The sequence below is a fragment of the Ranitomeya variabilis genome, chromosome 8 (assembly GCF_051348905.1).
Source record: "Ranitomeya variabilis isolate aRanVar5 chromosome 8, aRanVar5.hap1, whole genome shotgun sequence".
Classification (NCBI taxonomy): Eukaryota; Metazoa; Chordata; class Amphibia; order Anura; family Dendrobatidae; genus Ranitomeya; species Ranitomeya variabilis.
In genome coordinates, this window is record NC_135239.1 from 116,320,560 (window position 1) to 116,347,471 (window position 26,912).

General features: G+C 43.9%; 1 protein-coding gene across 16 annotated transcripts in view; it reads right to left on the reverse strand.

Annotated features, from left to right (window-relative positions):
* Positions 1-26,912, reverse strand: part of RBFOX2 (RNA binding fox-1 homolog 2) — a 641,301-nt gene that overhangs the window by 43,150 nt on the left and 571,239 nt on the right. For all 16 annotated transcript variants that reach the window (XM_077276184.1, XM_077276185.1, XM_077276172.1 and 13 more), the window contains one exon: positions 15,730-15,802. In XM_077276184.1, coding sequence (XP_077132299.1) covers positions 15,730-15,802 — 73 coding nt within the window. The remainder of the gene's footprint in view (positions 1-15,729; positions 15,803-26,912) is intronic.

A 26,912-nucleotide genomic window follows, 5' to 3' on the forward strand; every position in this document is an offset into this window, starting at 1 on the left:
GCTCCCTCAGACTCCGCCAAGTTTAGCTCTCCTCTGCACCCCTCTCGAACGCCCACGGCAGCCAGATGTCTTCACGGTCCAGAGGGGCCACAAATCAGCCCAAAGAACCGCACTAAAGGGGGTCCAAGTAGCAGGATTTTCAGAGGATGATAGGAGCTCTCCTAAGGTGCGTCCACTTCCTTCGGCTACATAGCTACGCCCCACACATTGAGTATTTGGTCGGTATTTTACATCAGTATTTGTAATCCAAAATCAGGAGAGGAACAATTAGAGGGTAAACATAATAAAAACACGTCATCACTTCTGTATTTAGCAAACACTCCTAGATTTGGCTTACAAATACTGATGTAAAACACTGACCAAATACTGAGTGTGTGATTGTAGCCTCATAAGCAATATGGCCTTGCCTTTTAGCCCAATTCTATTCTTCATTGCTACTGCCTCCACTGTCTACGATTCTGCTAGCCTGGATGAGTGTCAGCTATTAGGCTGCATTCACATCCAAAAGTTAGTAATAGGAGCTGTAGGAGACAAAGGAGCTCAAATAGGGTCTTATCCCACGGATTTCAATATTGGTTTTTTACCAAAAACTGCTCACCTGGTAGTATAGAAAGAAAGCATGTGTGTCAGCTGACACAGGTCGGCAACAGACCATAACAGAAATGTTGTAGAGAAAATTTGTGGATTGTATCCGCGCTGCCAGACAATTCAAATACAGACGTGGTTGAAAACGGAATGGTGGTTTATTCTACGCGTTTCGAAGTCTCTGACTTCTTCAGGAAATACCTGAAAAAAGTCAGAGACTTCGAAACGCATATAATAAACCACCATTCCGTTTTCAACCACGTCTGTATTTGAATTGTCTGACAGTGTGGATACAATCCACAAATTTCTTCTATAACACATCCAAAAGTTGTAATATGACTTTTACTGCAATTTTCCGAAATTGCACCAAAAACTATAGTTTGGTCACCACTTTGGAAAACTGCAGCAGAAACAGTACTACAGAGGAAATGCATGAACATAGCCTGAATCCATTACAAATGCTCACCAAATATGTCACAAGGGCTTCAATGGTTAAAGGCACTTTGCACTGTGCAATACCGGTACATAGATCCATCACAGCAGACCAAGCATATACCATCATTATACATGACTTGGGCAGCAAATGATTTTTTAAAAAGGAAATCATAGATTTCACCCCAATTGAAAACAAAACCGTTTTTTTATTTTGCAACAATATTCTTTGATAAAGATTCTCTCTGTTCACATTTCAGATTTTTATTTGTAGGGTAAGTTTACACATTGATGAACTGGCCACAAGAAAATCTGCAACAACCAAAGATGACTTTGAACAGATTTTCAATTGCAGAAATGTTTGCAATAAAATCCAATGTGTGAACATTCCAATAACTCACCTTCCCTCTGCACCGCTCCATGTCTTTCACTCTCGTATTGGCATTCTCTAATGGCCAAGACAGGGAATAAACACGAATGCATGCTGAGAGCATATACCGACTTCTGGCGAATAGCACAAGGACCCACATACGCCAAACTACACCCGAAACATTGGCATGTACGGATTAATGTAGCAGGGCTTTTATTTATTTTTGCGCTACTGTTTCAGAAAATCTGCGTCCCAGGGGGCAATGTGTTAAAAAATAAGCAAACTATTACTCCCACATCTCTGGGTCTAGTCTCCATGTATTTGGTATTGGCTGAGGTGTGGATGTCACGTCAGCAGCACTACAGCCAGGGAGTTTAGTGGCTCTGCCTGTGTAGACTGAAGAGACCCTGAACTTACCAATTATTGTCTGTGGCACCAACATCACATTGACTGCATGGTAGACAAACTGTGAGACGCTCTGGCATTTCAGAGAAATCAGTTTGATATCTGTCCGGGAACCATAAGCTAAAGACGAGACTAGTGGTGGTACTGCCTCTGCTGGCTTCTCCCTGCACCACTCTTGTGATAGACATGTCTCCTTTGTGTGGAAGTTGGCAAAAGACCTGTCAATCACCTAGAGTGGTGCAGGAAGAAAGCACTAGAGCAGCCCCAGACTAGTCTACAACTAGGGTTCTAGGGATCTTGAAACAAAATATACCTGGTAGCAACCGTGCAGCCAGGCTCGGGTACATGCTGCCCATACTTTGGGCAGAGGGAATCTACTGACAAGTTTCATTATAAAGAGTAAAACCAGACATAAGCTTCAACAGAATACAAAAGATGCAAGTATATCCTTCAACCGTATAACTAGGTCTAATAAAGAGAACCTTTCAATCTTCTCATGTTAAATTGAACACAGTATGTGATAGTAGCTGCAGAGATCAATTAATTTAATTTCAACTCTCCACTGTCTATAAATTAGCAATGAAATATTTGGCACCTAAGGCTTCTTTCACACTCCCGTCGGTATGGGGCTGTCGCTAAGCGTCGGCGCGACGGACGTTGTGAAAATTCGGCACAACGTGGGCAGCGGATGCAGTTTTTTTTTTTTTTTTAATTATTTATTTTAAATTTTCAAAATAACAGAATATAGAAAAAGATACACGTACATTAAAGTCAAGTGGATTAGCAAAGTACAATGACGAGAGCTAAGAATATCAAATTTGTGGGTCTGTACCAGAAGCATCCAGAAATCCTGAGAGTGAGTTTACAAATAACCATGGTGGAGGACCATCCAGTATCAGGTGACAGACCATGTATAATTACAAAGAACCAGTAGGCAAAAAAACCGAAACGTATAACTAAAGCAGTAAAGCAAAAACTCTAGTAGAACAAGACAGAACAAAATAATGAACCAGGGGAATATACCACGCGATCCCCTAAATATAACTGACAGGGTTGAGACATTAAAACCAACGAAATCAAGGAAAGCAAGCAAAAATGAGTTAGGTAGTCAGGATTATTGTGAAGGCGCGGGTGAATAATATATTGAATGTTTAATTTGTTTGAGCTCGAGTCCATCACGGCTCAGTATAGATGAAAATATTAGGTCAAGTTTACGTGAGAGAAGGGAGAAAAACACATAGTAAAAATTATGGGGAGTTAGATACAGCATGTTGCCATGGTGACCATACTTGAAGGAACCTGTCGTGTGACCTTGCATCCCAGCTGGATAGTTCCGCCATCCTACAGATTTCCTGAACTTTCTTCACCCATTCACTAAGGTGAGGGGGGGAATGTTTGGCGCCAACAAAACACATCTTGAGAAACCGTGTGACTTTTCCAAGACTTGCTCCGTCTCTCGGTTTGATAGGGACACTTTTAATTCAGATTCCCATGAGGATATATACAAGGGTTTGAAATGAGTGCTGGGGGAAATTAGGTTAAAGTATAATTTAGAGATCAATTTGGGAGGTATAGTTTTCAGTTTAACCAGAAAATCCAACCATAGCCAGTCTGTATTAAAATGGATATCCATCTTAAATTTTGAAATAATATGTTGAACATGATGTGTTTGTATGAAGTCTCGGGGTCTTTTTTTTGCCTCTTGAGGCCAATTATCTAAGGATTTAATCTGGTTGGAAAGTAGATGTGAAATAGGGTGCGACGGCAGACAGTTTTATAGATCAAAAGCGTCTATGTAGTTTGGCTCGATGAGCCAGGGCATAATATTCAGAGGGATGTTATATAGGAATAGGCAATGTGGCCATTTGTTTGGAACCAGCGTTCTCCTAATAGCCAGGGTATTATTGGTTATTGTCTCTAACGAACCTTGCCGGGGGGGGTAGCGGAGGTCCAAAGATAAATATCCGCCTTTTTTCCTAATAACTTAAGTTCAAGATTGGCAATTTCTTGACCTGTTCTAAATCTAGTCAGATTCATCCATCGGGCTAGGTGGATTGCGTGATAGTAAGTCTTGAGATTAGGAAGTCCAAGACCGCCTTTCTTTTTTAGGAGGGAAAGGATTTTAAAAGGGAGTCTGACTCTTTTCTCTTTCCAAACAAATCTAGTGATCAATTTGTTAGCAATTACGAAAAAGGACTTTGGGAGAGGTATGGGTAACATATTCATATGGTAGAAAATTTTTGGCAGGATATATGATTTAATTATACTTATCCTGCCCATCCACGACAGGTATGGCAAGTCATATGATTTGAGAAGCATTTGTATGTTATTTATAAGGGGGAGGAAATTATGTTTATAGAGAGTAGAGGGATCTGCAGTAAGAAATATTCCTAAGTACTTCAACTTTTCAGTGGGCCACTTAAAAGGAGTATTTTTTTTTAGCTCTGAGGGTATGTACACACGTCCGGATTTCTTGCAGAAATTTCCTGAAGAAAACCGGAAATTTTCTGCAAGAAATCCGCATTTTTTTTTTTTGCGTTTTTTTTTCCGGTTTTTTTTTGCGGTTTTTTTAGCATTCTGCAAGCGTAATTAGCTTGCAGAATGCTAAAGTTTTCCAAGCGATCTGTAGCATCGCTTGGAAAACTGACTGACAGGTTGGTCACACTTGTCAAACATAGTGTTTGACAAGTGTGACCAACTTTTTACTATAGATGCTGCCTATGCAGCATCTATAGTAAAAGATAGAATGTTTAAAAATAATAAAAAAAATAAAAAAAATGGTTATACTCACCTGCAGACAGCGGATCTCCTCAGCGGCGTCCGTTCCTATAGATGCCGGTGTGGTTCAGGACCTTCCATGACGTCGCGGTCACGTGAGCGGTCACATGACCGGTCTCGCGACCAATCACAAGACCGCGAAGTCATCACAGGTCCTTCACCGCACACCAGCTATAGAAACCGAAGCGGCAGCATGCAGCGGAGAGGCGGGAAGACTCCAGAGGCCATCGAAGGTGAGTATATCACTATTTTTTAATTTTAATTCTTTTTTTTTGACCAATTATATGGTGCCCAGTCCGTGGAGGAGAGTCTCCTCTCCTCCACCCTGGGTACCAACCGCACATAATCTGCTTACTTCCCACATGGTGTGCACAGCCCCGTGCGGGAAGTAAGCAAATCAATGCACTCCTAGGTGTGCGGAATCCCCGCAATTCCGCATTTTAATGAACATGTTGCTTTTTTTTCCGTGATGCGATTTTTTCGCGGAAAAAAAGGCTACATTTGCACAAAAAATGCGGAATACACTGTAAATAATAGGAGGCATATGTTAGCGTTTTTTTCGCGTTTTTATCACGTTTTTATAGCGAAAAAAACGTGAAAAATACTGAACGTGTGCACATGGCCTGAAACTACTTCCTCTGTTGCCGAAATGTTCAGAACTTCCGATTTATGCATATTTACTTTGAAGTTAGAAATGACTCCAAACTCCTCGAGTAGTTTCAGAAGGTTAGGGAAAGCGGTTTTTGGATTCGAGATTAAAACCCCTAGGTCATCCGCAAAAGCTTCTGTCTTAAGTTCCATTCGGTCTACTACTAACCCTCTAATCGCCTCTTCCTTTCTTATTCTCTGTATTCGTGTTTCCAAACCAATACAAATAGGGTGGGGGAGAGAGGACAGCCCTGCCTAGTGCCATTTCCAATCACGAAAGAGTCCGAAAGCAACCCGTTGACTCTGACTCTAGCAGTTGGGGTAGAGTACAGCGTCATAATGGCATCAATAAGAGGGGGGGGTCGAACGTCCGTAGAGTGCAAACCATATAGTGCCAGCTGACTATCGAACGCCTTCTCGGCATCAGTTGATAGTATAGTCAACGGGATACCAGAACGCCCGGCGTGTGAAATGGCTAAAAGGATTTTTGTGGCATTGTCCTTACCCTCACGTCCTTTAACAAAACCTACTTGGTCAGGATGAATTAGGGAGTCTAGAACAGTATTGATTCTAGAAGCAAGGATTTTTGCCCAGAGTTTTAAGTCCGAGTTTAATAAGGAGATGGGGCGGTGGTTGTCACAAAAGCTACCATTTCTCCCCTCTTTAGGAATAACAGAAATGTGTGCCTCTAGGGTCTGTTTAGATGGGGTGTTACCAGCCAGAAAAGAGTTAAACAGAGAGACTAGATGAGGGAGTAGCAGATCTGAAAACTTTTTATAATAGGACACAGGGAAACCATCTGGGCCTGGAGTTTTATTAATTTCCATAGTCTGTAATGTGTCATTAACTTCTTGGAGCGTGATTTGAGATAGAAGAACTGTATGGTCTTTGGCTTGGATTTTTGGGAGGGACAGGGAGTCCAGGAATTCATGGATTCTATCTGCCGCGGCTAAGTGATCTCTCATAGGGTCGGGTGGATTTAAGTTGTAAAGTGATTTGTAGTAATTTCTGAACGCCTCCGCGATTGGGAGACGTTTATTAGCATCCTGGATAGGACCTGTGCACAGTATATACCGTATGGGAATAAACATACTAGAAATAGGAGGAAACCAATATGGCTAAATAGAGCTGTTAGGGGCGCAATAAGGAACAAAAAGAAAGCATTTAGAGAATTAAAGGAAGTAGGTAGTGATGAGGCATTAAATAAATACAGAAAATTAAATAAATTCTGTAAAAAGCAAATCAAGGCAGCAAAGATTGAGACAGAGAGACTCATTGCTAGAGAGAGCAAAAATAACCCCAAAATATTCTTTAACTACATAAATAGTAAGAAACTAAAAAATGACAGTGTTGGCCCCCTTAAAAATAGTCTGGGTGAAATGGTGGATGAGGATGAGGAAAAAGCCAATCTGCTAAATGACTTTTTTTCATCAGTATTTACAAAAGAAAATCCCATGGCAGCCAATATGACTAGTGATAAAAATTCCCCATTAAATGTCACCTGCTTAACCCAGCAGGAAGTACAGCGGCGTCTAAAAATCACTAAAATTGACAAATCTCCGGGCCCGGATGGGATACACCCCCGAGTACTGCAGGAACTAAGTACAGTCATTGATAGACCATTATTTTTAATCTTTAAAGAGTCCATAATAACAGGGTCTGTACCACAGGACTGGCGTATAGCAAATGTGGTGCCAATATTCAAAAAAGGGGCAAAAACTGAACTCGGTAATTATAGGCCAGTAAGTTTAACCTCTACTGTGGGTAAAATCCTGGAGGGCATTCTAAGGGATGCTATACTGGAGTATCTGAAGAGGAATAACCTCATGACCCAGTATCAGCACGGGTTTACTAGGGACCGCTCATGTCAGACTAATTTGATCAGCTTCTATGAAGAGGTAAGTTCCGGACTGGACCAAGGGAACCCAGTGGACGTAGTGTATATGGACTTTTCCAAAGCTTTTGATACGGTGCCACACAAAAGGTTGATACATAAAATGAGAGTAATGGGGATAGGGGAAAATATGTGTAAGTGGGTTGAGAGCTGGCTCAGGGATAGGAAACAAAGGGTGGTTATTAATGGAGCACACTCGGACTGGGTCGCGGTTAGCAGTGGGGTACCACAGGGGTCAGTATTGGGCCCTCTTCTTTTTAACATATTTATTAATGACCTTGTAGGGGGCATTCAGAGTAGAATTTCAATATTTGCAGATGACACTAAACTCTGTAGGGTAATCAATACAGGGGAGGACAATTTTATATTACAGGATGATTTATGTAAACTAGAAGCTTGGGCTGATAAATGGCAAATGAGCTTTAATGGGGATAAATGTAAGGTCATGCACTTGGGTAGAAGTAATAAGATGTATAAGTATGTGCTTAATTCTAAAACTCTGGGCAAAACCATCAATGAAAAAGACCTGGGTGTATGGGTGGATGACAGACTCATATTCAGTGGCCAGTGTCAGGCAGCTGCTACAAAGGCAAATAAAATAATGGGATGTATTAAAAGAGGCATAGATGCTCATGAGGAGAACATAATTTTACCTCTATACAAGTCAATAGTTCGACCACACTTAGAATACTGTGCACAGTTCTGGTCTCCGGTGTATAAGAAAGACATAGCTGAACTAGAGCGGGTGCAGAGAAGAGCGACCAAGGTTATTAGAGGACTGGGGGGTCTGCAATACCAAGATAGGTTATTACACTTGGGGCTATTTAGTTTGGAAAAACGAAGACTAAGGGGTGATCTTATTTTAATGTATAAATATATGAGGGGACAGTACAAAGACCTTTCTGATGATCTTTTTAATCATAGACCTGAGACAGGGACAAGGGGGCATCCTCTACGTCTGGAGGAAAGAAGGTTTAAGCATAATAACAGACGCGGATTCTTTACTGTAAGAGCAGTGAGACTATGGAACTCTCTGCCGTATGATGTTGTAATGAGTGATTCATTAATTAAATTTAAGAGGGGACTGGATACCTTTCTGGAAAAGTATAATATTACAGGGTATATACACTAGATTCCTTGATAAGGCGTTGATCCAGGGAACTAGTCTGATTGCCGTATGTGGAGTCGGGAAGGAATTTTTTTCCCCATGGTGGAGTTACTCTTTGCCACATGGGTTTTTTTTGCCTTCCTCTGGATCAACATGTTAGGGCATGTTAGGTTAGGCTATGGGTTGAACTAGATGGACTTAAAGTCTTCCTTCAACCTCAATAACTATGTAACTATGTAACTATCTTCAGACCTGTCTACTTTTAAATTTAAATTTTTGTAAATACCGTATTTCGCGGACTATAAGACGCACCGGACCATAAGACGCACCCCAAATTTGGGGTGAAAATTGCAGAAAAAGATTTTTTTATAAGATGGGGGTCCGTCTTATTGTCCGAATTTACAGTATCTTACCTGTGGGCTGGTGGTGGCAGAGCAGGGTCACAGGAGGCATGGTGTCGGCAGAGGTGGGGTGAGGCGGTACGGCGTGCACCTGAGCAGGGTCCCTTCCTGCTTAGGTGGGCGACGCCACGGCCTGGTGTCCATGGGAGGGTGGCAGCAGTGGTTACCGGCAGAGGTGTTGGGATGAGGAGGCACAGTGAGAGGCATGGCGTTAGAGGGGTCCCTTTCCCCGGTGAGGTGATGCAGCAGCCCGGTAATGCAGCAGAGCCGGGTGAATCCTGTTGTTACCGCGGTGGCAGAGGTGTGGAGACGAGGAGGCGCAGTGAGCGGGGTCCCTTTCCCTGGTGAGGTGATGCAGCAGCCCCGGTAATGCAGCAGAGCCGGGTGAATCTTGTTGTTACCGTGGTGGCAGAGGTGTGGAGATGAGGAGGCGCAGTGAGCGGGGTCCCTTTCCCCGGTGAGGTAATGCAGCAGCCCCGGTAATGCAGCAGGGCCGGGTGAATCCTGTTGTTATCGGTGCGCGCGGCCATCTTCCTGAGGCCGCGCGTTCGCAGATGGAGCTCTGCTGCCCGGGGCTTCAGGAAAATGGCCGCCGCGATCCCCATCTGCGCACGCGCGGCATCCCGCGGCCATTTTCCTGAAGCCCCGGGCAGCAGAGCTCCATCTGCGAACGCGCGGCCTCAGGAAGATGGCCGCGCGCACCGATAACAACAGGATTCACCCGGCCCTGCTGCATTACCGGGGCTGCTGCATCACCTCACCGGGAAAAGGGACCCCGCTCACTGCGCCTCCTCATCTCCACACCTCTGCCGCCGCACCTCTGCCGCCACGGTCCACGGTAAGCCTGCATTGTGAATATAAGACGCACCCCCCATTTTCCCCCCTTTTTTGGGGGAGAAAAAGTGCGTCTTATATGCCAAAAAATACGGTATGTTTTATGAATTTGTTTTCTTTTTGCTTTTTGAGTAGACGAGAAGTCAGTTTACTATTTTTATTACCGTGGGCATAGTATCTATATCCACATTGCATAAATAACTTTGCAGATTTAATGTTAAGCAGGTCTTTCAATTTTTCTCGAAGGGAGGAGAGATCTTGTTGAAGATTTTGGGTGTTAGATTTTTTATGGAGTCGCTCTATAGTTGCGATCTGGTGTAAGAGTGACAATCTCTTTCCCTTTGTTTTTTAACATGGGCCCCAATTGAAAAAAGTTCACCCCTCAGCACTGCCTTGTGGGTTTCCCAGATGTTAGGCGTAAAGGGTCCCTCTTTAACATTTTCTGCAAAGTAGAATGAGATCGTATATTTTATTTTTTCTAGGTTTTGTGAATTATCCAATAAGGATTCGTTTAGTCTCCAAACTGTTGCAGGCCAGGGCAAGGTGTTAATGACTATGTCTAGAAAGAGAGGCGTGATCAGAGATTGTAATTACACCTATATTGGCGGATTTAATTAGACTCAAAGATCGTGACTGGATCAAAATGAGGTCAATACGATGATAAGAGGAGAGAGGAGTGGAGAAGAATGTGTAGTCTTTTGATGTAGGGTGGGTAGTATGCCAAGGGTCAATAAGTTGAAGTGTGGACAGTTTATTCAACAGATTGTGTCTCCCTTTCTGAGAAATAAAGAAAGAGCCGCTTGATGAGTCCATATCAGGATTGAGGGTTAAGTTAAAGTCACCACCAACTATCAGTAGTCCTTCTGTAAACAGCTGTAGCACTTCTAGCGTTTTGGTGATCCATTGGACTTCTTGTTTGCTAGGTGCATATAAATTGGCGAACATTACCATAGTGTTAGCCAATAACCCCTTTTACAAATATATATCTTCCTTCATGGTCACTCAAAGTGTCCCTAAGCGAGAATGGAAGACCTTTTTTTAAAATTATGCTTACCCCTTTAGACGTGGAAGAATTGCAGCTGTTAAAACCAAGTTGGGTAGGGGGAAAGAAGTGTTAGGAACTCTACCATTTTTAAAGTGGGTTTCTTGGAGGAGGGCAACCTGAGTTTTTTGTTTTTTTAATAGTGAAAAAATTTGGTTTCGTTTTGCGGGTGTATTTAGACCTTTAACATTAAAAGAGACCACCGTGATGGAACCAAAGCTCACCTGACTATTCATACTTTACATCAGGGCCGGACTGGCTATCGGGCAGTTCTGGCAAATGCGAGAAGGGCCGGTGGCAGTAGTGGGCCGCTCGAGTGTGCCGCTGTCGGCACACCCCCCCGCTGTCGGCGCACTCCCCCCGCTGTTGGCACACTCCCGGCCCCGCATTCAACTATACCGGCGTCAGACGCCGGCACAGTTGAATGCAATGATGGAGGAGAGAGCGTCTGCTGACGCTCCCTCTCCCATCATTCCCCGCTCTGCCTGCCGCTGACACTGCGGGTGCGCGATGACGTCATATCATTGCGCACCTGCTGTGTGCCCGGGCGGGCAGACTGCAGCTGCTGGGACCGGAGCCAGGAGCAGCACGGGGCAAGAGGAAAGGTGAGTAGAGTGTTTTTTTTTAATTATTATTATATATCAATGAGTGATAACTGGATTGTGGGGCTATTGGGGGGGGCGCTGCATTTCATTCTATGGGGCTGGCTGCATTACATTCTATGGGGGCTGTGCTGTATTAATTCTATGGAGGCTGTGCTGTATTACATTCTATGGGGCTGGCTGCATTACATTTTATGGGGGCTGTGCTGTATTACATTCTATGGGGGCTGTGCTGTATTACATTCTATGGGGGCTGTGCTGTATTACATTCTATGGGGGCTGTGCTGTATTACATTCTATGGGGGCTGTGCTGTATTACATTCTATGGGAGCTGTGCTGTATTACATTCTATGGGGCTGTGCTGTATTACATTCTATGGGGGCTGTGCTGTATTACATTCTATGGGGGCTGTGCTGTATTACATTCTATGGGGCTGTGCTGTATTACATTTTATGGGGACTGTGCTGTAATGCTGGATACAGCTGTAATTATATGTTATATAGTCGTGTTACACTCCCCTCACTTCTTGTAACCTACAAGTGTACAAAGATATTATACAGTCACCATGTGACAAGAGGGCCTGTGTGACTTCAAATGCCAGGGCTGAATTTTAATCCCAATCCTGCCCTGCTTGACATGTCTCAAAAAGGAGTCCGTCTCACCCTGGTATCTAAGGAAAAACAAACAGTGTAAACAACAAACTTTGTACATTCAGAAACTCGCCCAGTGCAGGTGGGGGGTGGGAGAACCCAAACATAGGCGAGGCAGTCCAAGCTGTGAATAGGAAATGCTGCCATATATTAAAAAATAAAAAAAATAATAGAGAAAGACAGACGTAATCTACTGCAGCATATAGATACCATAAAGAAAAGCAAGTAGAGTCATTACTATAATTTTATGGAAAGCGTTTTCATGGTGGATGTTTCTTGGGGTCTTGTTTCTTGACTTTCGGTGAGGTGTGTTTCTTCTTGAGAGACCATTCTTGTGGTTTCTTTGTTAGGGGGAGACTACAGTTGGTGTCCACTGGTATCCAGGAAGGTAGATCAATTGGTGAAATGTCCAAGGTCTCCTAGACCTTATGAAGATCTTCTGGAGTGCGGACAACAATTTGACGGCCCGCAACATTTATCGCAAGACCAAAAGGAAATAGCCACTTGTAAGACAAATTTTTCTCTTTCAAGGCAGAAAGAAGAGGTCTAAGAATCCGTCTCTTTGCCAGAGTGGAAGGGGCCAAATCCTGGAAGAGTTGCAACTGAGAGTTATCAAAGAATTTTGTCTTGCTCTCTGGCCCTTGCTAAGATGGCAGCTGTGTCAATGTAGCTAAGAAGGCCACAAATGATGTCTCTTGGCGGTTCATCTGATTTTGGTTTGGGCTTCAGGGCACGGTGCACTCTTTCAATTGTGATTGTAGAGGCTCTTTCTTGGCCCAGGAGATTTGAAAAAATTTCTTTAGCTGCAATATGCAGGGCCTCTCGGGCAAAAGTCTCTGGCACAAATCTTATACGGATATTTTTTCTTCTGCTCCTGTTTTCTTTATCCTCCGCGGCTAAAAGCGCCACATTCAGGTGTTGTTGTTTGAGAGTCTGTTCATGGAGGCAGGTAACAGCATCAACTATATCCATATTTGCGGACTCCAAAGTCTCAACTCTGTGGCCCAGTTGTTGGAGGTCTGAGCACATTCCTATCACTTCTTCCAGGAGAGGTTTCATATTTTGGGCCATTAACTTTTTCATAAAAGCACTGGAGATAGTGATTCCGCCACAGGAGACGTAGGTCCTGTCAGAGTCACCTTCGCTGAGATCGGTTTCGTCTACATTTTCAAAGGAAATTGATTTTTTAAGTGAACGCCTCGTAGGAGTACGAGAAGGGTCTATTTTTTTTCTTCGAATATGAGTCAAGAGCACCATAGGCATTTTTTTTTCTGTTCGTCTGCCATAGCTTTATTCGCTAATTTTTCACGTTCTTTTTGTGATTTAACCATGTTGAGATTTCCTGTTAAAGTGAATTGCTATAAACACAACTTGGACAAAAGAGGAAGATACTTAATTACTTATTATATTGGATTTAGAGCAGAACTTCGGCATGGACACTAGGTGTCGCTATAAGATTAGTAAAGAAAAATAGTGTCTTGTTGGGCACTTGCCATGTTATCTTGGATTTAAAACTGGAACTTGGCTTGGACACTAGGTGTCACTATAGTACTGTCTTGTAGGGCACCTTCTCTGTTATAATGTATACGAATAAAAAGCAGGCGAATAAGTACTTAAAGGTCCCAGAGATACATCAGTTAGCGGATAGTCCTTCACCCTAGATACCAGCAGGCTTAATAGGCAGTTTAATCCCCGATCCCAGGAAGACACCAGTGGCACTGGGAAAAAATATTTAAAAATTGATTTTGATGTTGTCCAAGCACTGGAGTGTTATAGAGCGTTAACCCCTTCCAGAGTCTAAAACAGCAAGATATGTGTTGAGAGAAGTGGGTATGGGGCAGCAGTAGAGGGGGCACAATAGTGTGCTATGGAGGGGGAACGATCCCAGTCTGAGTGCAGCTCGCAGACGCTTCCCCCTGCACTGTGCGAGGAAACCAAGATGGCATTGGGTTTGGCGGGAAATCCCCAGGTCCGTCTCCACTCTTAGAGACTTGCTGTCCCACCTATTTAGCTGCCGGACTAGATGAGGAACAGAGCGCCGCTACCGACGGTGAGCCCACCCAGCGATATTGCTGACAGGTGCGTCCCTTATCCTGTCAGGTCTCACAGGCAGGGAGCAGTGACTGGGGTACCGCAGCGGGCAGACCAGCACACCGCAGATCACCGCAGGATGCACCGGAGCACAGGGGACACCGATGCCGGTAAACGGTGAGTTGTATGAGCGGTGAGCTGGAGTGGAGGAGATTTATCCAGGAAAGGGGTGGTTTGTACTTCCCTGATGCCGCTTCAGCTTGCTGAGCTCTCGGTCTGTGAGACTATTAAGATGGCGGCGTCTCTATCCCCTCTCCTTCTATCCACTGAGGTCCGAGGGTCCCGTGCTGGGGTGAGATGTTCCCCTTGTCCTCCGGATCTTCTATGGGTGGTCGCAGCACTATTACCCTTCCAGGTAGCTATATTTATCTCTGTGGGGCCAAAAAATCCCGTGGAAATCAGTCGCTGAGAAGGAGCTCCTGTGAGGTGTGACTGTTCCCTCTCGCAGTCAGGCCACGCCCCCGTGGATGCAGTTTTTCAACGCATCCGCTGCCCATTCTAAAGTCACGGGGAGGAGGGGGCGGAGTTCCGGCCGCGCATGCGCGGTAGGAAATGCAGGACCCAACGTACGGAATAATGTTCCCTTGAACTTTTTTTCGTGCCGACGGTCCGCCAAAACACGACGCATCCAATGCACGACGGACACGATGTATGGTCATACGTCGCGATTTGTCGGCAATACAAGTCTATAAGAAAAAAAAGCATCCTGCGGGCACATTTGCTGGATGCGTTTTTTTCCCAAAACGACGCATTGCGAAGGAGGCCAAACGACGCAAGTGTGCAAGTAACCTAATGAGTTCACTTTAGTTAAGGCCAAGTGAGTTACTGAATAATTTTTATCATGCTTACTTATACATCGCCATCATATTCCACAGCGCATTACAGATATTGTTAATATTGTCCCCATAGGGATTCTAGATTGTGAGCCCCAATCAGCATATCTTGGAGTTTGGGAGGAAGCTGCAGTACCTGGAGGCAATATACACTAACTCCTTGCAGATGTTGCCTATTGTGTTATTTTTACCTCAGGACCCCAGAGCTGCAAAGCAACAGTGCTAACCACTGAGCCACCGTGCTGCCTGACTGAAGGTATATTACACAACAGAAGTGTGGAGTCATTAAGGCTACGTTCACATTTGCGTTGTGTCGGGCGCAGGTTCGGCGACGCATGCGCCCCTATATTTAACATGGGGGCGCATGGACATGCGTTGTCTTGCGTTTTGTGACGCATGCGTCATTTTTGGCGCAAGCGTCAGGGCGCACAGGACGCTGCATGTTGCATTTTTTTGCGTCCAAAATCAAGCCAATGCGTCACAAAACAATGCGTTTTTGCATGCGTTGCGTCTCCGACGCAACGCACATGTGAACGTAGCCTAACGTTAATATTTCCACACCTCTGTGCTGTGCAATATATCTTCAGTGCTCATTTCGGCTGCACACACTGGTTGGCAAAACGGGTGGACTCCGGTCATATGACCTTTGTGACATCATGGGTCCTTCTGCACTTCTATATTGCTGCTCGCTTAGGAATGGTCATACATTATACAGAAGCAGAAGTAAACGACCGAATGAAAACTTATTAGGTGCCAAATATTTGATTGCGGATATCTCCACAGTGGAGGTAAAAAACCAAAAACAAAACATCCCACTCTACAGCCACAACAACAGTGTGGCCAGTTCTACACGAGCAATTTGGTGAAAGGTCCTCTTGGGAGTCTTCAAACTGCTTAGCATATATAAAATCAGGCTCCAGAGCCCACTGCATCCACAGACACTGACTTACTTGGGAAAAAAACGTTAAAACTATTCAACAGTCCCTTTTATTCCTAATATATTGATTTTCTAAGTACAAAGTTTAAAAAAAAAATAAAAAATGATGTTTTACTTACCACAGCTCCCACTCCGTAACTGGTAGCAGGGGCCAGGGCATGATATGGGTCAGCTGTATATACTCTCCCGTATCTGCACAGGAAAAACAATATGTGTAATGTAAGTGGCAGCAACTTGTATTCAGATTTTAGAATTCAACCCTATAGTAAAAATCAGTACTGGTTTTAGCATTACAGTAGTGGAAGGCAAGCTATATTACAGGAATGATAAATATCTATACATAGTTCTACTGTGCTGTCCAAGAGTATTGGCCCTCCCTTCAATTCATCTGATTTTGTCAATCTGTCACATTTAGGCTGGGGCTGCACGGCGACTTTGGCCCTGACACCTGTCACATAGCCAAAGTTCGTTAGGGGCCATTGCTATATCACAGTGCATTAAAAGTGAAAAGGCGCTGTGAGTGGAACTGCATTTGCGATAAGCGAGTCACAAGATGTCCAACCACAGAGTTTTAAAGAAGCACGCTTATAGCCTCTTAAGATATTGTATAACACTGTGCACTTACAATTGCTCATTTTTCCTTTCTACCCAGCTAATTCTTCTCTTTTCTCTGATCTATGTAGAAACCGGACATATCCTGCCCCTGCAGAAATCATTCCCCTCTTCACCCCCTGACCAGCTGCTGCCTCCTCTCCGTTGCAATTGACATTTGCAGTGACTTATGACTCATACAGGGATAATTGACCTCCTGTTTCTAAATAGAGCTTAGAAGGATTCAGCAAGTCAGTTTTTAATTATGTGATGTCATAGGCCTAATGGAAGTGAGAAGAATTAGCTGGGTAGAAGGGCAAAACGGGCAATTGTAAATACAGTGTGCCATACAATATGATGATTGCAATATATTAAGAGGATGAAAACTTTGATGGGAGTGCTTCTTTAATGTGATTTGCTTGTTGAGTACCCTAAAAATTGATTTACTAGCAGTGACGCCTAGCGACCTTTCGGCACATGAAAGTTGTCGACTGTCGAGCCAAAAGTCGCCGAGTAGCCACAGCCTTAATGGTTTCAGACACAAACTCATTTTGAGGGTGTGAGAAATTGCGGTGGGCACAACTATTAATATAAATGTAATGCCAGTCAAGCATATAAAGGCAAGCAATGGAAAACAAAGTATATGCAAAATGAGGACTACACAAGCAAAAAACCCCAAAAACTTTATAATGAATAAAAATAAACCCAAATAACAGCGATTAAAAACACTTCGAAACACCAAAAGGTGTATGCGATAACATCTCAGCCTAAGATAATTCGAAAGAATAGACCACGTCCTCGAACCAAAATATTGGGTGAAAACATGAAGGGCGAGTCTGTAATGATGTTTCAAAGCCCAAAAAGGACGGTAGAATAAAAATAAAACAAAATACAGAACAAAAACTGTCAAATTAGTGACATCAACCCATACGCAAAACAAGAAAATGAAGCAGATTTAACCCCTTAGTGACAGAGCCAATTTGGTACTTAATGACCGAGCCAATTTTAACAATTCTGACCACTGTCACTTTATGAGGTTATAACTCTGGAACGCTTCAACAGATCCCGTTGATTCAAAGATTTTTTTTTTCGTGACATATTGTACTTCATGTTAGTGGTAACATTTCTTCGATATTACTTGCGATTATTTATGAAAAAAAACGAAAATATGGCAAAAAAATTTAAAATTTTGCAATTTTCAAACTTTGTATTTTTATGCCCTTAAATCAGAGATCTGTCACAAAAAAATAATTAATAAATAACATTTCCCACATGTCTACTTTACATCAGCACAATTTTGGAAACAACATTTTTTTTGTTAGGGAGTTATAAGGGTTAAAAGTTGACCAGCAATTTCTCATTTTTACAACAATTTTTTTTTTTTTTTTTTTAGGGACATCACATCACATTTGAAGTCATTTTGAGGGGTCTATATGATAGAAAATAACCAAGTGTGACACCATTCTAAAAACTGCACCCCTCAAGGTGCTCAAAACCACATTCAAGAAGTTTATTAACCCTTTACGTGCTTCACAGGAACTGAAACAATGTGGAAGGAAAAAAATGAACATTTAACTTTTTTTGCAAACATTTTACTTCAGAACCATTTTTTTTTTCACAAGTGTAAAAACAGAAAACAGGATTTTTGGTTGCTTACCGTAAAATCTGTTTCTCTGAGCCTTCATTGGGGGACACAGGAACCATCCAATATTACTCAGTTTCTGTGGTTCTATGTTCTAGGACTGTTCTCATGTTTACAGTTCTCATGTTTGTGATTATGTTATTTCAATCTTATTGTTTTTCTCCTACTGCTTTCTCACTAACTGAAGTTCATAATGCCAGTCGGTGGGGTGTACACTGCAGAGGAGGAGCTAACTTTTTTGTGCATAGTGTCAGCCTCCTAGTGGCAGCAGCATACACCCCATGGTTCCTGTGTCCCCCAATGAGGCGATAGAGAAATTTAACCATAAATTTTGTTGTGCAAATTTCTCCTGAATACGCCGATACCCCATATGTGGGGGTAAACCACTGTTTGGGCGCACCGCAGAGCTTGGAAGAGAAGGAGCGCCGTTTGACTTTTTCAATGCAGAATTGGCTGGAATTGAGATCAGACGCCATGTTGCGTTAGGAGAGGCCCTGTGTGCCTAAACAGTGGAAACCCCCCACAAGTGACACCATTTTGGAAACTAGACCCCTTAAGGAACTTATCTAGATGTGTGGTGAGCACTTTGAACCCCCAAGTGCTTCACAGAAATTTATAAAGTAGAGCCATGAAAATAAAAAATCCTTTTTTTCCCCCTCAAAAATGATTTTTTAGCCTGCAATTTTGTATTTTCTCAAGGGTAACAGAAGACATTGGACCCCAAAATTTGTTGACCAGTTTGTCCTGAATATGCTGATACCCCATATGTGGGGGGGGGGGGGGGCACTGTTTGGGCACACATCGGGGCTCGGAAGGGAAGGAGCGCCGCTTGGAATGCAGACTGTGATGGGATGGTCTGCGGGCGTCATGTTGCATTTGCAGAGCTCCTGATGTACCTAAACAGTAGAAACCCCACACAAGTGACCCCATTTTAGAAACTAGACCCCTCAAAGAGCTTATCTAGATGTGTGGTGAGCACTATGAACCCCCAACTGCTTCACAGAAGATTATAATGTAGAGCCATGAAAATTAAAAAAATCATTTTTTCCACAAAAATCATCTTTTCACCCCCAAATTTTTACTTTCACAAGGGTAACAGGAAAAAGTGGACCCCAAAATTTATTGTGCAATTTATGCTGAGTAGGCTGATACCCCATATGTGAGGGGGACCACTATTTTGGCGCATGGCAGAGCTCGGAAGGGAAGGAACGCCGTTTTGGAATGCAGACTTTAATAGAATGGTCTGCGGGCGTTATATTGCGTTTGCAGAGCCCCTGATGTACCTAAACAGTAGAAACCCCCCACAAGTGACCCCATTTTAGAAACTAGACCCCCCCAAGGAACTTATCTAGATGTGTGGTGAGAACTTTAAATGCCCAAGTGCTAAACAGAAGTTTACAATATAGAGTCGTGAAAATACAATTTTTTTTTTCCACAAAAAAGATTTTTTAGCCAACAAGTTTTTATTTTCACAAGGGTAACAGGAGAAATTGGACCTCAAAAGTTGTTGTCCAATTTATCCCGAGTACGCGGATGCCCCATATGTGGGTGTAAACCACTGTTTGGGCGCACGGCAGAGCTCAGAAGGGAGGGAGCACCATTTGACTTTTTGAGCACAAAATTGGCTGTGGCGTTTGGACCCCCTGATTTACAGTGGAAACCCCCCAATTCTAACTCCAACCCTAACCCCAACACACCCCTAACCCTAAACCCAACCCGAACCCTAATTTTAGCCCCAACCCTAACCCTAGCCCTAACTTTAGCCCTAACCCTAACTTTAGCCCTAACCCTAACTTTAGCCCCAACCCCTCTAGCTGCCGGCCGGCAGATCATGGCGGGCGCACTGCGCATGCGCCCGCCATTTTCTTACCGGATGAAGAAGCCGGCGGCCAGGAGGGGACGCAGGAGGACTCAAGGACACCGGTAAGTATAACAGGGTCCCCGAATCCCCTATTTCTCGGTCCTCTGATGTGCGATCACATCAGAGGACAGTGAATGACATCGCTTTTTTTTTTCTTTTGCGGCTGCCGGTAAACAGTTAATTACCGGCGATCGCAAAACAGGGATCGGTAAAAACCGACCCCGATCATGTTCTTTGGGGTCTCGGCTACCCCCGGCAACCGAGACCCCAGAGAAAATCTGACTCTGGGGGGCGCTATTCACTCTTTCCACAGCGCCGTTAATTAACGGAGCTGTGGTTTAAGTACCCTTAACTGCTGCCGTTAAAAGGCGTATCGGCGGTCGTTAAGGGGTTAACCAACCATATCTGGAGACAAGGAGGTGGACAGAGGCTCACGGCGTATCGCCACACACACATTGGCTTCTGTTGTGAATTCCGTTCTCGAACTCCCTCCTGTGGTCATGAATGGTACTTCGGTGAGTTCTGTCCTTGGACTCCCTCTGTCCCTCTGGTGGCTGTGAGGGGAGCTGCTGGTTCTGAGATTCCTTCCCCAGCTGCCCTCGTTTAGGGCTAGGCTAGGATTCTCTATTTAACTCCACTCAGATCGTTACTCCATGCCAGCTGTCAATGTTCTAGTACTGGTTCAGATCTCTCCTGGATCTTTCTGAGGACCTGTCTACTCCAGCAAAAGCTAAGTTCCGGCTTGTTCATTTGTTACTTATGGTTTTTCTTGCTAAGTTCTAGTCCAGCTTGCTATCATGAAACTGCCTGGCTAGCTGGAAGCTCTGGGGGTGCAGAGTGGCACCACCGCACCGTGAGTCAGTGCGGGGGTATTTTTTGCACACTCTGCGTGGTTTTTGTAGTTTGTTGTGTTGACCGCAAAGATCCCTTTTCTATCCTCAATCTGTTTAGTTAGGCTTTAGCAAAGAGAGGCCAGTCTATTTCATCCTGTGTTTGTGATTTCCTCTTAACTCACAGTCAATACTTGTGGGGGGCTGCTTTTACCTTTGGGGAAATTTCTCTGAGGCAAGTGAGGCTTTGTTTCCTTTCTTTAGGGGTAGTTAGCTCTTAGGCTGTGAAGAGGCGTCTAGGCAGAGTCAGGCACGCTCCACGGCTATTTCTAGTTGTGTTGATAGGAGTAGGGTTTGGGGTCAGCAGAGTTCCCATTTCCCCAGAGCTCGTCCCGATTCCGTGTTTAACTATCAGGTCATTCCTGGTGCACCTAACCACCAGGTCCATAACAGGCTTCATCTGGAGCCATCAGATTGTAGGTAGAGCTATGTCTTATATGTAAGAAAAGCTAATGATAGGTAAAACTTTGAAATGGAAGTGTATGAGGATATAGCAGCCAAAAGGCACAATGAGTAGTCTCCACACCACATATCATTGGTGTATAACTCTAAATGACAGGTAGATGAGATAGAAGATCCAGTAGTTAAAGATATACCATATCAGGGAAATATGTAATATATGACTACAGCGTGTGCGCATATAAACAGTACCTGGTTAGCCATGGAAACAACATAGAAGACACGTTCTAAATAACCGTCATAATGGACACAATATAACGTATTTTCCACACCATAAGATGCATTTTTTCCCAAAAATTTGGGATGAAAATGGGGGGTGCGTCTTATGGTGCGAACGCAGGCCTACCGGGGTTTGCGGCAGCTGAATCAGTGATGCTGCGGAGTGCACCTGAGCAGGGTCCCTTCCTCAGGATGCAGAAATATCAGAAATATGTCCACAGTGCGGGCATCACCGGTTTCCCTGCGGCCATCTTCCTGAAGCCATGGGCTGCTGGAGGGTTCAGGAAAATGGCCATCGGAGGCCGCGCGTGTGCAGATTGAGATCTCGGTGGCACTCAGATTTCGGCTGCCATTTTCCTGAAGCAATCTGTGCACACGCGCAGCCTCCAGCAGCCATTTTCCTGAAGCCTCCAGCGGCCCACGGCTTCAGGAAGATGGCCGCATGGAAACCAGTGATGCACTCGCTGAGGACACCAGGCCGCAGCGTGTACACCGGGCCGTGGCATGGGCACATTTCTGCTCCCAGCATCCTGAGGAAGGGACCTTGCTCTGGTGCTCTGCCTCACAACTGACACCGGACCCGCAGCATTGCACCCCGGGACTGCAGCATTGCCCCACTTATGCCACCGCTGGCTTCCTGAGGAAGGGACCATGCCTCCTGTGACCCAACTGTACCACCACAGGCCCATAGGTAAGATACCTTAAATTTGCACAATAAGACAGACCCCCATCTCAATCTTTTTTCTGCTATTTTCCAACCAAAAATTTGGGTGCGTCTTATGGTCCGGTGCATCTTATGGTCCGGTGCATCTTATAATCCGAAAAATACTGTAATACAAACGTGACAAAGATGAGAGATGACTCGCTAGTCAGGAATGGACATAACGCTCACACGCTATTAAAGTCAATCTGTGAAAGCAGCATTATGTAGCGACAGACCCCGATTCCAGCGATATATCCCTTAGTTTACTTGGTGCAACATTTGTGGTAAGTCAGAGTTTTCATTGCTGCAGGTTGAGCAAAGCGCAGTTATTGAACTGTGGACAACTCCACCTGTACCGCAGCTCTCTGTCACTATACAATGTACACAGAGAGCTGCTAAACAATGGGGTTAGGAGAGGCGGGGTTCGAACAGGAGGTATGAGTAAGCTTGTTTTGTAGTGATAATCTGCTGATGAAACACGGATTGTATTGACACAGCAAAAGACAGCCCAGTAAGTGACATTGCTGAAATCAGGGTCTCTGCTCTTACATTATGGTGCTCTCAGATTATATAGAAAAAAAAAACCCGTTGACAGATTCCCTTTAAAAACTATTCCACAATTGGCTGTTATTTGGCATTATACATACAGTATTTTTCGGACTATAGGACGCACTTTTTTTCCTCCAAAAATGTGGAGGAAAATGGGGGGGGGGGGTCAGTCCAGATGTACTGCCTCTGGCTGTGGTGGTGAGCGGCATTGGAGGAGCAGCGGGTCACAGAGGCAGGAGCCAGCTGCTGTGGCAAACTCCTGCGCCCGCTGATAGCGAGAAATTAATATTCACTGTATTCCACGCCAATGGGTGTGGAGGGCAATGAATATTCATTTCTCTAACAGCATCCTGGTATGATTGGCCCCCATCCCCATCCTGGTATGCATGGCCCCATCAGAAAACATAAAAAAAACCCAAACAAACAAAAAAAACATTATCTTAGCTTCCCGGCGCTCTCTCGCAGCGTCTTGGTTTGATGCCAGCAATTGGTTTATGCTTGTAAGCGCTCGGCAGGGACGTCATGCTCAGTTTAGGAGCCGAAGGGCAGCTGCAAGGATACAGAGACTGTGTGCTCGGAGAGCAGTGAGTATTCATTGCTATTTAACAGCGCACACAGTGTGAGCCCGCTGACTTCCTGCAGCTACTGGCGGTCACGTGTGCCGCTACTAAAGGGAATGAATATTCACAGCATTCCACGCCCATGGGAGTGCAATGCGATGAATATTCACTTCTCTTAAGTAGCGGCACGTGACCGCCGGCAGCTGTAGGAATGCTCCGGCTGACACAGCATTTCCCCTGATGAAGACGGTTCCCTTGGGGTGTCTTTTGCTATTTCTTGGACTTGATTTCTGCGCAGCTTATTTGGTAAGTATGCCTACATTGACGTTTCTGTATTTGGGCTATAGTTATTGTATCTAAGTGATACCCTGTATAGCTGGCAGCAGATAGGCAGGGGACTTGAGCTTCTCATTATTTATACATATTATCTGGATAATTTCTTTAATATAAAGTGCATTTGTGTTTATTTTTCTATCTGCCTGGGGGGGATAAATGGCCCATCAGCCATTTTTCTTGGTTTTTAAATGTTTTTAACGTAGTATGTCTTGCCTTGTTGTGCTTTTGTATTGGAATCAATAATAAACATTATATAGTTTTTCGTGGTTGATACCAGTTGTATACATATCTTTTTTGCTCGACTTAAACGGTATATATATATATATATATATATATATATATATATATATATATATATATATATATATATACATACATACATACATACATACACACATTTGGTTGATACCCGACTTATCTATGCGGTGCCCGCTACTCTCTTTTTTAACATATAAAGAGCAAGGAATACTTACTGCTCCCCATGCACATAGACTCGGTGTGAAGAGCAATGAGTATTCTGGCAGCTGTCCTTCCGCTTGCAAGCAGCGCATGACATCCCTGCCATGTGCCGATTACAAGCATAAATCAGCTGCTGGCATCGGAACAAAACGCTGCGAGGGAGCGCCAGGAGGGTAAGTGTAGTTTTTTTTTTATGTTTTATGATGGGGCCATGCATACCAGGATAGGGATGAGGGAGCCATGCATACCAGGGTAGGGATGAGGGGGCCCATGTGTATCAGGATGGGGATGAGGGGACCATATAGATCAGAATAGGGGATATTAAGTACAGAATTGAGAACATTCTTTGCTTCAAATTTTTTTTTCTCCTAATTTCCTCCTCTAAAACCTAGGTGTGTCTTATGGTCAGAAAAATATGGTAGGTATATCGTCATATGTTTCCATTTCCGCTTTTACCTATCATTAGCTTTTGCTACATACATAAACACAGCTCTACCTACAATCTAAAAAGCCACAAAGGAATAAAAACACACCGGCGCTCCCAGAGGGATATACTAGAAAGCCGCAGGTGCCTAGACAGCTGCTGTGCTGACTCGGTCATATAGCAAAAAAGAATTAAAAGTAGATTAGGACACCGCGTAGATAGAACAGCACATAATGGGTATAAAAAGTGAACATCTAGCTGAACAAGGCGTATAACACAATAAGAGTATAACTGACTTAAGTAAACAAATGACCAATATAAAAACAAAAAGAAAGCCAGTACAAATGCCTATTATGGCCGCAATAACACATGAAAGTGTGTGACAGATATGTATTATAAAGAAAGCACACTTACTAAATTATGGTATGGTTGCTGTGAAGGTGCTGGCGTGTTCCCAGCAAAGGCTGTCGCCGTCCTAATGGATGTGGGAGCGGGATCACCAGCGGCCCGGGTGTCTAGTGGTGCAGAGTCCAAAAGCGGCAGCGTGGGGCGGCAAAAGAACCTGGTGGTATGGGGAGCGTCCTCCCTGGTAAGTGTATGGCCGCCGCGCGCGCCTGGGACGCCGCTAACCAGCACACGTGGGCCGGAAAAATACCTCTGCAAAGAGCGGTGAGAGGGGGGGGCGTGGTTTGGGTGACGTCACCAAAAACAAAGGAATAAGGAGCAAAGGACGGGTGCCGCACAGGACCACAACTGCCTACGCGTTTTGAAGGTCTCCGGACCTTCTTCGTCAGGGCTGAGGGTGCCGGCGGTCTCATGCTCCTTATAAAGCCCCCGATACCCACAAAGTGCGCCTACATTTGGAACACTGCAGTACTATTGAGCTACTGAGTGAAGAGGGGGAATAATTGGGTAATTAAAAGTGCAATGTGCAGAATATGAACGGGGTATGCCCCTAACTAAAATGACCTTTATTTAATTATATGAAACGCATAAAAAACACACACGAATAACCTTTAATTATGTATAAACACGCATAACACGCATAAAAACGGGGACGGGAACCACCCTACATATCAGGAGAATAGAACATTAAGTAATATGGAATATAAAATATGATGATATATGGTAGATAATATACCATATAAATATAAGTTAATATAAAAAATATATATATATAAAAGAGTTCCATATAGAACAAATGGAACCCAATAAGCATAGGGTGGGGGAGGGGAGGGGAAGGGGGAAGGAGACAAATAAATAATAAAAGAGGGGGCTAATAAAACATACTATAAACCAGGATTTAACTAAAAGCGTATAGCTCAATTTCACAATTCAAGCCTCTAGGAGCTAAACTGTCTAACATAAAAATCCACTTGGATTCAGTATGTGACATTAACTTAATGTAATCGCCTCCCCTCCAATTCCTATGTACCCTCTGAATACCACAAAAACTTAATCCTTTAATTGACCTCCCATGGTGTTCATTAAAATGTCTTGACAGAGGGTGGCCTGCAAAGCCTTTCTTAATATTGTTAAAATGTTCCTTAAGCCGGTCCATAAGTCTACGTTTAGTCCGGCCTACGTAGATTTTATCACATGGACATTTAATCAAATAAATAACTCCCGTAGACCAGCATGATATGCTGTCTTTAATTAAAAATTCCCGAGAGCCATCTGAGTTAAAAAATTTTAGTTGTTTACTCTTCTTAAAATTTGTACGCACACAACAAGAGCAGGTGCCACAAGGTGTAAAACCCGGATTTTTTAGGGGTGTTTTCTTAGTGGGACCCTTTCTGGTTGTTGGAGCTATAATGTTCCCAATTGTTTGTGATTTCCTAAAAATAAACCTTGGGTATTGGGGTAGTAGGCCACCTATCACCTTATCTAGTTGGAGGGTTGACCAATGTTTACGTATAATTCTAGTAAATCGTCTATGCCCATGATGATACTGCGTAATAATAGGTAGCTGATGGATTTGATCTGTAATGTCCTCACCAGTGGGTGTGTTCCTAGTTGTTTTATGTATAAGAGTGTCTCTCGATGTTTCATATACCTCCTTACTGGCTGCCTCGATAAGATCTATAGGGTAACCTTTTTCCAGGAATTTTCCCGTCAGGTACTCGGCCTCGATTTCATAGTCCTGGATTTTAGTGCAATTCCGTCTTAGTCGGGTAAATTGACTTTTAGGGATATTAGTCAACCAGACGGGAAGGTGCGAGCTACTTATATCAATGAAACCATTAGAATCCACCGCCTTACGATGGCATTTAGTTAGTACCTGGTCCCCTTCAATAAAAATATTCAGGTCTAAGAAGTTAATTGTCGTTTTGCTAGTGGTGGCTGTAAATTCCAACCCAAAATCATTGTGGTTAAGGGTGGCAATAAATGCATCCAAATCGTGTTGGGGGCCATTCCAAATAAACAATACATCGTCTATAAACCGTTTCCACATGACCAACCCAATATTGGGGCTATTGGTAAGTTTTATATGTAGCTCCTCCCATCCAGCTACATAAAGGTTCGCATAGCTGGGAGCGAAGCGGGTACCCATGGCCGTTCCCCATGTTTGAAGGTAGAAGTGGCCATCATAAACGAATTAGTTGTGT